This window comes from Corvus cornix, chromosome 1A, assembly GCF_000738735.6.
Source record: "Corvus cornix cornix isolate S_Up_H32 chromosome 1A, ASM73873v5, whole genome shotgun sequence".
Lineage (NCBI taxonomy): Eukaryota > Metazoa > Chordata > Aves > Passeriformes > Corvidae > Corvus > Corvus cornix.
In genome coordinates, this window is record NC_047057.1 from 55,368,234 (window position 1) to 55,380,240 (window position 12,007).

At 40.2% G+C, this 12,007-nt stretch overlaps 1 protein-coding gene across 5 annotated transcripts in view; it reads right to left on the reverse strand.

Annotated features, from left to right (window-relative positions):
- TBXAS1 (thromboxane A synthase 1) overlaps nt 1-12,007 on the reverse strand; it is a 262,387-nt gene that overhangs the window by 173,714 nt on the left and 76,666 nt on the right. For all 5 annotated transcript variants that reach the window (XM_010410436.3, XM_010410438.4, XM_019292584.3 and 2 more), the window contains one exon: nt 3,565-3,658. In XM_010410436.3, the coding sequence (XP_010408738.3) occupies nt 3,565-3,658 (94 nt within the window). The remainder of the gene's footprint in view (nt 1-3,564; nt 3,659-12,007) is intronic.

Here is a 12,007-nt window from a genome sequence, read left to right on the forward strand (position 1 = left end):
TGTGGATATGTGGCTTCTCAGTTTTCAGAGCATTTGTCACGTAATAAAATCATTAGCCTGGGAATTGATAAAAGAGTTTGGTTTAGTTTTTCTGCAACCTGCTGCTATAAAGCCCATACAGACCCATGTGTGAAAGTCCATGTATGCGTATGGTACCCCTGCATCAACCATTACACAGCTATCACAAACAACCCTCACTTTTTTCCAGACTCATAGGAAAAATGCAGCACATGGAGAGGTGAGCGAACAGTCAGGAATTTGTAGCAAAACAGCAGCCTGTCGGCTGCAAGTCTGCTCAGTTATTGGAAAAAATTGAACATGCTGCTTTTTTTAAGCAGCCTAATCATATTTACTATTACATCAGACTTACCACCAGAAATTGTTCTCATGCAATGGAAGAATTTTTAATCTAATATCTTGGACTCAGATAATTTCCCAGCTGCAGAACTGCAATAATTTCCTATCTTCTCATTGTTGAGATAAGATGATTAACTTGGATATGTTTTAGTTTCAGAGTGTGATTATCTCCCTTTATTGTACTTGAGAGAGAAGGGGTGACTTACAGTAAAATAACTTGGTTTTCCCCAAGCCAGCTTTTAAACTCTGCTTCTCTATGATGGAGATAGGTCTTTCCTGTTGCATTTTCCTTAGCCCCCTTACTTTCCACACTTCCCCTCTCAGAGATACTGTATTAACAGCTACTACTATTTTACTCAGAAAAATATATCGTTCAAGAAATCCCTGAAATAATTCTTTAAAAAAAAAAAATCTCATGAACGAAATATTTTCTTATTTAAAATAACTTTGAGAGTTTATTAAGTACCCCACAACCCAGAACTAGTGGTCAAATCCTGCTTGCACTGCTCCTTTGTTTTCAGGCCCATTTGAAGAACTGCAAAAAAAAAAAAGGATAAGGCCTGAAGCTCTGTTCACGTGTACAGTGCAGCAAAACAGGAAACTCCATTTATTTCAGTAGAAGTGATTTACACCCAAGTTAGGGAAAAGACAAGCAAATCCTTGAATTTATGCCATTACAAATTGTAAAATACTGCTTACACAATTTTGTTGAGATTTTTTATATTTAATGTTTTTTCTTAAATTCCCAGGTCCTATATTTACTCTGTTATGTCAAAGGGACTTCCTCTCCTGCTTTATTTCTTTTCCTTAAATTTCTAGCAATCATATTCTAGGAGAAAAGCCTGAAGCCATGAGATGAGGACACTTTTTGGACTGCAAGGCTGTATATGTTGAAGCCTCTTGATTTCCTTTTATCACCCAAATCTCACTTGTGTTCAGGGCTTTTCAACCTGTGCTAATTTGCAGACCAAATTCAACAGTGGAAATGTATGAATTACACATATGCAGATTCCCATACGGCACATATCAATTCATTCCTCTTAGTCACCATTCATTAATTCCTTTGAAATAAATGTTCATGGTTGAAAAGCACTAGTCTGATGATTTAATGGGAGTGTGGCTCTTGTGTTTTCCCCGCACAAGATTAGCAATACTAAGAAAGGGCTGGCCTGTTTAAAAGCAAGACTCTCTGAACAGCTACTTCTGTTGAAAGAGAATGGTTGCATAAACATGGATGGGCAAGAACTTCTTAATATTACATGTGTAGCAACAGAACAGATCAACCTTTTTCTATTTCCTATTAAAAAAAAAAAAATATATATATATATATAGTAAACCCAACCCCAACAAGCCACTACTCATGCACAGCTGTGTCCCTCAGTTTTAAGGGCACTAAGCCCCTAAAACCATCCCTAGGTCCAGTAAGGTGATGGGCAAGCCCTGCTTCTCCCCTGCTGGGAAATTGAAAGTGGACGATGTCCTCTACTGACTGCAGTGAGAGCACTTGTGTCCCTGCAAATGCTCTCCTAGACAAGAGCCTGCAGTATAAAAGCAGAGTTCCCACTACTGGTGCGTTGCTATGGGCACTATTCGAAGAAAGCAGCCCCAGGAGCAGATTCAGAAAAAATGGCAAAATATACGATGGAAGGAAGAAAATTTACCAAGAGCCTGGACTCCTCCCTGCCCATTTTTACTGGCAGCAATAACACGGTGGAGAAGACGGGTGGTGAAATGCCATAGTGCTGAACATCCAGCCTGGTGGTGCTTGGGGCTTTCTACCACTCAACTCTGTTTCAAAACTCTGTCTGAAATTGCTATTTCTTGGTATCCCGAGATACAATTGCTCAGCTACCTTTATTTTTCTTCCTAAAAGGTAGTAAAATCACGGTTAACTTTTTTGCATTAGTCTGCTTTAAATTAATTTAATGAATGCTATTCTAGTAATGAAATTTGCCTAAAAGATCATATGATCATTTTGGGTCATTTCCCAAAACCTTTACACCTGTATGCTGGTACAGGGCAAGCCTATCTAGAACATACCAAAATAACTTCGTCTCTAGCAACTTTACCTAACAGCAAGTGTTAGCAGGTGACTAATGATAACTGAATTTCACCACCAAGGAGCTACAGAATGAGTGGCTTTCTGCCATCCAGCTGAATTGAAACCAGAAGAGTGAAGGTGAACTGGTCTGCATTCCATACCACCAGAATCCCTTGTAAACTAAAGTTACCCTGCCAACTCCAGTTCAAATTAATCTAGAGCGGATTAAGTCTACCTTTTATGCTATTTTCTAAATGAAATCAGATGTACATGTAAAACTGGTATTTAAAAGGGTTTTATCTAATAATGAGTCAGATATTGACAGAACAATCACCATGAAGACCAAGGTAAGTGGCAATATATTCTCATTAATAATTCAAATCTCAGCATGGCTATTGATGACCATGCACTTAAAAGGGAAAACTGGGCAGCAGCTGGAGTTGGCCCAGATTTCTTCAAAAGTTGTTGGGCTGCAACAGAGACACACTGGAGAGATTTTACTGTAAAATCCAACCAGAGAAATGGCAGCTCCTCATTCTTAAGGTACCTTGGACCCTCAGCAATATTACTGAAATTGAACAAGGAATAAAACACAGCATTAGCAGTCTATTGAAAGAGGATAGGTGAGAAAAATAAGGGAATAAAATCCGGAGGCAAAATCCCACCACTTCCTCACAGCCCTAATATTTGCGGCACAGAGCAACAACAGTCAGCAGTACCTAATTCCAGTTACTGCTTAGGAGCAAGCAACATCAAAGGCTTTAAAATAAATATGTACAATCAGCAAAAGTGCAAACAAACAGAAAGGTTGTAGGAGCCAAAACCACTCAGAACAAACCAGTTGGGGCTAGTTAACATAATCTGCTCTATTCACATAACTAAGTTTGTTTCACTGAGGGTATGAACTTTCTTGGAAAAGCTCAAATTATTAACTGCAGGAGCTTACACATTTTCTTTCCCTTAAGTTTACTTTACCCTGGAATTACAGGTGCTTTTGCATGACTGCTTCTACCAATTCATTCAAAAAGCTGAGTTTTGCTTGCCCTTTCCAGAGGGACATGCTTGAAGAGATGCTACCAGTGAATTGTAGGACTCCCTTCAATTCCTCCTGCCTCTTATCCACTCTTCCCATCACTTTGATTGATACAAAGAAAAACATATCCTACCTCACGGAAAAAGAGCAGGTTTCCAATGAAAGGAAGAGGTGGAGGATGTCGGATCCCTACTCTGCTTAGTTTGGAGAATGCAGATGTGGAGTACCTGGAAAAAAGATAAGGTAGTAAATTAATTTGGGATTTTGCCATGATAGGACTTGCCACAGTAACTAGTTCAGATGACTTCCATGGATTCAGAGAGGGAGAAGATGCTTTCTCTGTTGGCCAAACAGAGCTGCCAATGAGATTACATTGCTTGGCAGCTCCTCCGGTCACAAAAGTAAATGCAATACACTGGTGCTTCAGAGAGGGCAAAAGGACCAAGGGACTCAAACACAAGCCTGCAAAATTGAGCAGTGGAATTAGAGAGCTGCTCCTTTTCCCACAGAGGGTCTTGTAAGTCAGAAGTGACTCTCCAAAGCTACATGAGGTTACAAACGAGATCAAAAGAAGCATTTGGGGCTTGACTTCTGTGGCATTGCTGGGAAAGAAACAAGACAGATTTTCAGACTTTTATTTTCTTCTTCCATCACCTCTACCCATACACACCACAGAATAAAAATTCAAACCAGTCTCAGTTGTCCATGAGCCAAGACACTATCAGTATGTTCAAGTCAAGTCTAGTATTTGGGCCAGATATGCTGATGAAGTGATTTTTTAGAGCTGCCAGTCAGCAAATTAAACAAATATAAAAAATACAGGGAAACAAAACCCGGACTGAAAAGCTTCATGCATCCCTTGTTTCAGATGAAACTGTGGCATGTTGACAGGGACAATACTGGAAAAAAGAAAAACCCAACCCCAGAGCCTTTCTTTCTCCTCCCCTCCCCCTTTCTTAATACAAACAATGGATTTAAGTCAATGGACTTCAATTAGTGAAACCTGAAAGAGCAGGAGCTAACAGCAGCAGCTTTGATTACCCAAAGACACAACTTTTGTTGTGCACTTCCATTTGCTGATATTTCCTGCAGCACAGTACCTATTTTCTTAATGGATTTTCTTTTGTGAAGATATTTTACAAAAATCATAATCAGGAGATAGCGATTTAATCATTTTTGAATAGCAATCATTTTCCTTTTTTAATGGGGCTGTACAAACCTTCACAAACACAAACCTCTCAACAGCAATGACGTGTCTTCAGTCTATGCAGGAACATTATGTCAAGTGTGACAAGGTATCAGGGAGTAAAGGCACAGAAGTCAACATTTATTACACATTTTATACGTATTATTGACTACTTGGCTACTTAACTGCTCTAAAAAGTATGAGGTTTTCCTCAGCTAATACTCTTGGGAAAAGAAATGTTTTAACTTTAAAATGACAAAACAGCCTACATGATACATTTTCTTCCCCAAAGAGAGGATTGTTTTTGCTGCTGCCACTGTTTGAAACCTTCCTGAAGTGTCTTTGTGTCATAGCAAAGTCCTCATCTTCAGTATGTAAACAGCAAAAAAGATTAAAATCCCTGTCAATGGAAACCTGTCAATTTTGCAGTATTCTATCCTGATGTTTTCACTGTAAAATACATGGCAGATAACAAAACACCAGGCTGGGCTACAGTTAACTGCTCATTTCATGGCACGCCAGACCATCTGTAGACTCCTGGTTTTCATGTACAGCAAAGTGAAGAGTGACTGCAACAGAGGCTTACACTAGACAAAGTAAATTATGTGATCACCAAATATTTAAAAAGGAAAAAAAATAATGAGTACCATTTCACAAGGCAAGAAACACAGAGACTGTGAAGACTATTTATGCTTAGATGAACAGTTCATCATTGTCAGCTTCTGAACACTACTGGCAGCTTCATACAGCTGAGGATTTGCTTTCCTTTTCCCCCTCCTAATGTGGTTTTCTCCACTGCTTTTTATTCAGCTGCATTTGAAGTAGGTTTTCGAAAGGTAGGGAACGACAGTCTACAATGAGATGGGAGAGAGAAGCAGTATAGTCAGGCTACAGACTGAAATATGACAACAAAAGGGTGAAGCCAGCAGGAGAAAAAAAAAAAATCTCAATAAACATATCTAGCTCTACTCTATGATTTTACAACATTTCTGGTGTTGTTGAAATACCTGATGTTTTACAGAGAAGAAAACAGTATGCAAGTGACCAGAAGCTGACAGGCCTGCATGCACAGAAGGATCTAACACTGCACACATAGCCTTAACTTTGACCATTTCTAATGGAACAGCTTACTTTCTGCAACCTTAAATATTAAAAGCTTCCCCCCATCTCTGCAGTGTTTCAGCTCATTCTCATTATTTTGGGTGGGGGACAGAGAGATGAAAGAGTGGCTTATGGACTTCTTAAAAAAAAAGGAAAAGAAAAAAAAGAAAAGAAAAAGGGAAAAGAAAAATTGTCCTGTATAACACACAGTGAACAACAGCAACACAGGAATCTGACAGCTCTGTGGCACAAACCTCTGCCTTTTGAGCCAGAAGAGGCTGATAACTCAAACAGGCCAATTTATGTGATTTGGTCACTCAGCACCCCCAGGACACACACTTGGCCAGTAAACTCAGAGCAGCATCCAAAGGGCACCGGGAAAACAGTGTCTAGGTTTTGCTGCTGGGAAGGGAAGGTGGGCTAGAAGCTGGGCAAGTGTATACAGGAAGGGTGGCCTTGTAGGCAAAGCCATTTGTCTGGAGAAGCTGTACATCTAAATGAAACAGTTCCAAGCCTGCCTTATCACCAGTGGGAAGTCTTATTTCTCACTCTGCCACTTAACACACTTCCATATTACTTTATCACAAAAATTAATCAGGTATCAGGAAACCTCCTGCTGTTGCTGTGGGTACACAGTGACAGTAGAAGACCTACCGGTGGACTAGAAAGGCTAAATCAAATGCAAAATCTAGAAATAGAAGAGATACTAAGAAGTGGCCAAGATAACCAAAGATAATGAACCACTTCTGTACAAGCTGACAGGTTATAATCTTAGTCATGGAAAAAAGAAGCAACTGATGCAGGTTATGACAAATACATTTAAAATCCTGCAAGGCTTAAAAAAATAAATGAAGAGTTATTACCCACAAATTAAAAATATAGTATGAAAATCCACAAATGAATATTCAGATGACAGGATTAAAAATGAAACACTTTTCCAATAAATAAATATACTAACTATGGAACTCCTTGCCACAGACTATTGTCTACTCCAGAAGTTTAAAAAGCTTCAAAAGGCGATAGAATAAATTAATGGGGGTGGGGGGATGGAATCAACAGACACTTTTAGCTAGTAAATTTTCCAAATGTAAGAGAAATACATGGAAAACATTAAAGGAAAGGAAAGAAAATTAATCAAATTTATTTTCTTAATCAGGGGACTACGCTGTAAGCTTCTAATAGCAGAATAAGAGATTAAACTGTTACAAAACCTAAAAGATAAAACCCCAGACACTTCAGCTTTCTTAAGAGGAAGAGAGGAATGAGTCTGTGCAAAGTGAGGGGCATGAAAAGGATAAAACTCTGATGGCACCAATATTTACTGGACAATCTAGCACATTCTCCCTCAAAAGAGAAACACACCCTAATATTTACACAAGTGTGGCTTCCTGCACAAGTATTAATTTAAAAGCTTGGCATTATATTTTGAATGAAGTGACAAGACATCAAAAAGAACCGAGGAACAGCAGTAATGAAGTAGATCTATAAACAATGCAATAACCCTTTGAAGATGTTCAGATGGCCTCTGAGAGCTAAATGCTCTCTGTATATATTAAACACAACTGTTAAAAGAAAGTTAGTGCCAAATACATTCCTGTAGGCCAGCACGGCACATATAAACTCTCCAAAATACTAACTTCTCTCCACAAAACACCATGTAAAAAAAAAAAAAAGAAAAAAAAAAAAGAAACAGATAATTAATATAAGTCATGAAGGATATATAATCAACAGAACTAGCCATCTGTCCAGCCAGGTCAGTACTGATCAGTACTGAGAGAAAAAGTATTACACAGTCTACCATTCAGGGTCATCAATTTGTGTAGCAGACAAGATTGCAGAGTTTCCAATTCTGCATTGTGGAGTTCAACACTGTTGAAATTACTCCAAATTTCAATAGAGAAAGTGCGTCATTCCTTCTACATCTAAGTAATACACAACCTAATAATATCTGAAAAGCTATAAACTGGGACACAGAGATAAAAAAAAGTGATGTTATTTAATCTCATTGTTGGGAGATGCATTATTTTGCAAGACTGACTGGGAAAACAAAGTATTTTGCTGAGATAATAGAAATCACTCCTGCCAAACGAGAGACAATCACCATGCATTTTTACCTATTTGTGTCTATTTACATATACCCATACCAGATTCCAGTTAACACTGGGATGTAGTTTGCTCACAGAGTAGTGATGATACACAAAATAAAGGTAGCCTCCCCACCTTTATAATGATGGCTCATAAAAAAATACACAAGCATACCTGAGAGCCCAGTCTCACTAAAACACTGATATCATCCCAAAGCTCCCTACAGACTTTCTGCTCCCTGCCCTCAATGAGAAATTTTGCATTATGAATACTGCAGCAGGGTCACTGGAGAGCTGCCACCACTTAAGCCTTTCCTCTTGTCTGCTGCTCAGGATATTTAAGGTAGAAAAATCATTATCAGGTCCCATTCTGACAAAGGAACACACAGAAATCAGGTCTTGCAAGTGGGTGAGTATTGCAGTCAAAGTGGAGAGTCAAAGATCCCAGAAGGATACACCCTGTGCTGGTTATCACCTCCACAAAGTGTACTCATTGAAAGAAAAATAAAAACCACAACATTAAATCAGCTGTCCATCCCCAAAAGACAGGTAGGTCCTGAAGGACTCTCTCAGAAAACAGAAGAGAGATAAATGGGGAAAGTAAATCCCTCTTCCTTGGTCAACACAGGTTACCAAATTGTCCTTTACTGTTACCCAGCAGTACCTGTGGTGGAAAAGGAGGGATTTGCTGAACAAAAATACACTTGGATGCGTAGAATATCAAGCTCAGAGTATTAGAATTATTACTATACCTCCAAAAAGGGATACTGAATATCCACAAGTATGCCTCTAAGAATGAACTGAAATTAATCTTCAAGAGACACTTTAGTCAGTTTGGGATAAGGATATGTGAGTACTGCAATTTAATTTTCAAGCTCAACAAATCTATACTTTTTAACCATGAATTTGTAGGGCTGTAATAACAGTTTCAGGGATAATGAGAACTTCCATGTAACACTTGCTCTCCTTAATCACTTGTATGCACTCACAGTGCCTTAATTTTGACATAATTGCACAAGAAAAAGAAAGACATTGTACACACTTGCACCATCTGCCTCCACAGGGGCAGATGTTTTCCAGCTGCAAAACCTAAATTATCATAGGACATTATTTCATTGAAAGATTTGCAAATACATCAGGAGCAGTGTGCAGAAAAGGCAAAATTATATGCCCAGTATTAAATTTATACCTCATCTATCTGCTAACAATCATCTTTTAATCCATACTGTTCTGGTTTGTCAAAAAATTTCCTTAGTCTCTCTTAAGAGAACCATGTCTCAAGAGACTGGTTGTAATAAGGCTTCAGGTTCTCACAGTGTATTTAAAGTTTTGGGGGTTGCTTTGATTTAAGTTCTTAAAAATTAGCAGTGAACCAAGGCCAATTAAATGAAAAAGCCCACACAGAAAAAGCAACACACTTCACCATATTCCAGAGTAGCCCTGGGAGAGACAGATGGTCTGTACAGCAGGTCAATGACAATATTTCATCACCTCTCTCAGAGTGCAACCTCTTCACACTGGGCAGTGACTTTTCCAAATGAAGAGCAAATGAACAAGAGTCATAAATCTACAGCTTCAGCCCTTCTTTGTTGGCTCAACACCTTTAAACAAAACGATGGAGGTCAACAGCAGTAGAGGCTGTTGGCTCCTTATAGCAATATATAACCTTGGGAAAGGAGGTGGGAGCCCCATTCCACATGACCACAAAGAGGAGTCTCCTCACCAGGAGGACTGTCCACAGCGGATCTCACGTCCAGTGCACCCTTGAGGCCATACACGCTGTCTGCAGGAAGCCTGGGTCAGAGCTGATAGCCAAGCTCAGCTCACGTCCCAGCCCCGCTGCCTGAACCACAGACCAAGCCTTCCTTTCACTCCCTAGCACCACACCTTTATTAGGGAGTAATTTCTTCAAGCGCCTGTTTATTCAGACAGATATTGTGGGGCATACGGAAGAAAATGGTTCCGCCTCAAGGCCATAAATGTTCTTGCTTCAGCCAGGAAGACTGAAGTTTGCAAAAACAGGTGCACTGCTAGAAACATGGCATTCAGAAACTACAGTGAAATTTCATGACTTTTTTTTTTCCTCTCTCCTCAACTAATTACATATCTTAAATTTGCAAATGGACATCTTAATTAAAAGGATATGAAGTTTCAACCTTATCAGCCTTCCTAATTGTAATGCAAGTTCATATCCTAGTGATCCAACTCCCTTTGCAGAAAACATGGCATCAGTTTCTGTACGCACTTCAGCCATTCCTACATACCAGGAAGAATTGTATGGATGCAGGATACAGTTTCATATTTAAATTGAGGAAGAAAAGTCTTTTTGGGAGCCTGATCATTCTGGCTTCTCATTGACATAAAGAAGGTACTCACTAGGCCACTGGTCCATTATTTCATAAGGCCAAAAAGAGGTTGCAGGGCTATGGTGGCTGAACTCCCAAAATGTTATTTAGCAACACATCAAGTAGTGATGTGCTGTGCAGGCAAAGCCACAGTGCATTCCCTCTAGACCTACCTCAGCTGCCTTTCATATTTTATTCCATGCAGTCGTGTTCTATCACACAACTTGCCTGGTGTCTCTTGCTGTCAGGGAACTGGTTTTAGAGTTCAGGTCTTGTACCACATTCCTTAACAGCAACAGCACATGCAGAGCCACTCAGCGCCATTAAGAACCAGCCGGCACAAGGTTTGCATGAAGTCACACCCTGCCAAGAAAGCCTGGGGCGGGGGGGGAAGCTTCAAGAGGCTCAATACCTCCCAGTGCTTTAGGGCCAGAGACATCTCCCTTAACTGAAGGTGAGGTGGGGAACACATTCCTATCCCCTTTTTTGAGACCAGTCTGTCAGTATATATATGGCAGGTACCAAAGCAGGGGCAAAGTAACTGGAGCAAACTCCAGGCATCTTCCCCACTTGTAATCTCAACTGAGCAGCAGTGACAGACTGCAGGGACAACTCACCTCCCTGCAGATAGTTCTGGATGAATGCTCAGACCTCATAGTTACACAGCACGTGAACTAATTCTATTTACTTAAGTTAACCCCAAGGAGCCACCATCCATGTAGTGCACTGAATGTGGCAGGGATCCTATCGACCAGAAACATACATGATCAGAGCACCAGAGATCATTTCACAGTGTTCAAAGAGCCTGACTTAATGGTCCACAGGCCAACTTTGTTCTGGCATTTCCTAACTTGTGTGGGCTTGACTTCACAACCTCAATAATGTGTCTTTAAGCAATTTTCTTTGCAAGTTCTCATTAAAAAAAAAAAAAGAAAACTCATTAAAAATACATCATATTGCATCATTTTGCATCCACAGGGGTCATCAAAAGATCCTAGACTATGGCAGAGACCTTTGCCAAGTGAGCTAATGGAAGAGCTGATGGAAGAAGCAGGTTGTCTTTCACACAAGGGAGCTGTGAGGCACAGCATGCCAGAGAGTCTCTCAATACTTCCTCAGAGAGAAAAAACAGCGGAATTGATGAGTTCCTAAACCAAAATGCAAGGCATCTTTCTGGGTGCTGACATCTTACCAGTGAGCTCTCATCTGCTCCTCTGATGCCTGAAGAGGCCTCCTAGAAACGGAGGCTAGACAAGAATAAGGGAATAAAGGTAGGTATTTGTTTGAAAGGCCCTCAAAGGTACCCCCTGGGGAGCCAGAGGCTATTGATAAGATGGACACCAAGATGGACGATAGGTCACGAGTTCTTCACACTTTTATATGCTTGGTTCATTTGCATATCAGGGTTAATTCTCCAATTAAAGCTTCAGTTAATGATGTAATTTCCCCAAGCTTGCCCCCCCTTTAGAAGCTTTTGGTTTATACTTTTTGGGCCTGGGATGGTCTGGGTGTTCTTGGAGAGCAGGCCCAGAGAGGCTTTGTTATGTCTACCTAGCACGAGAGAGCAGAAATTAACAGGCTACAAGGAACTTCAGAGTTACACACTAGGCAGTACAGGATTTGAAAAATATAAAAGGTAAAACCTAAGGCATCACTCTGGCACCATTGCCACATCCCTGTTGTTCCTCATCCATGGACCTGCCACCAGTCCCAGCCTGCTTCTCACTGGAGCTGACTGTACTACCACCCTCACCCAGACCCTGCAGCACCTTGCATCATGAACTCCCCAAAAGATCTCTTCCCAACACAGTCCCACCCTGGTTTGTATCAGCCATTTGCCCTCCTCTATGCAGCAATTTA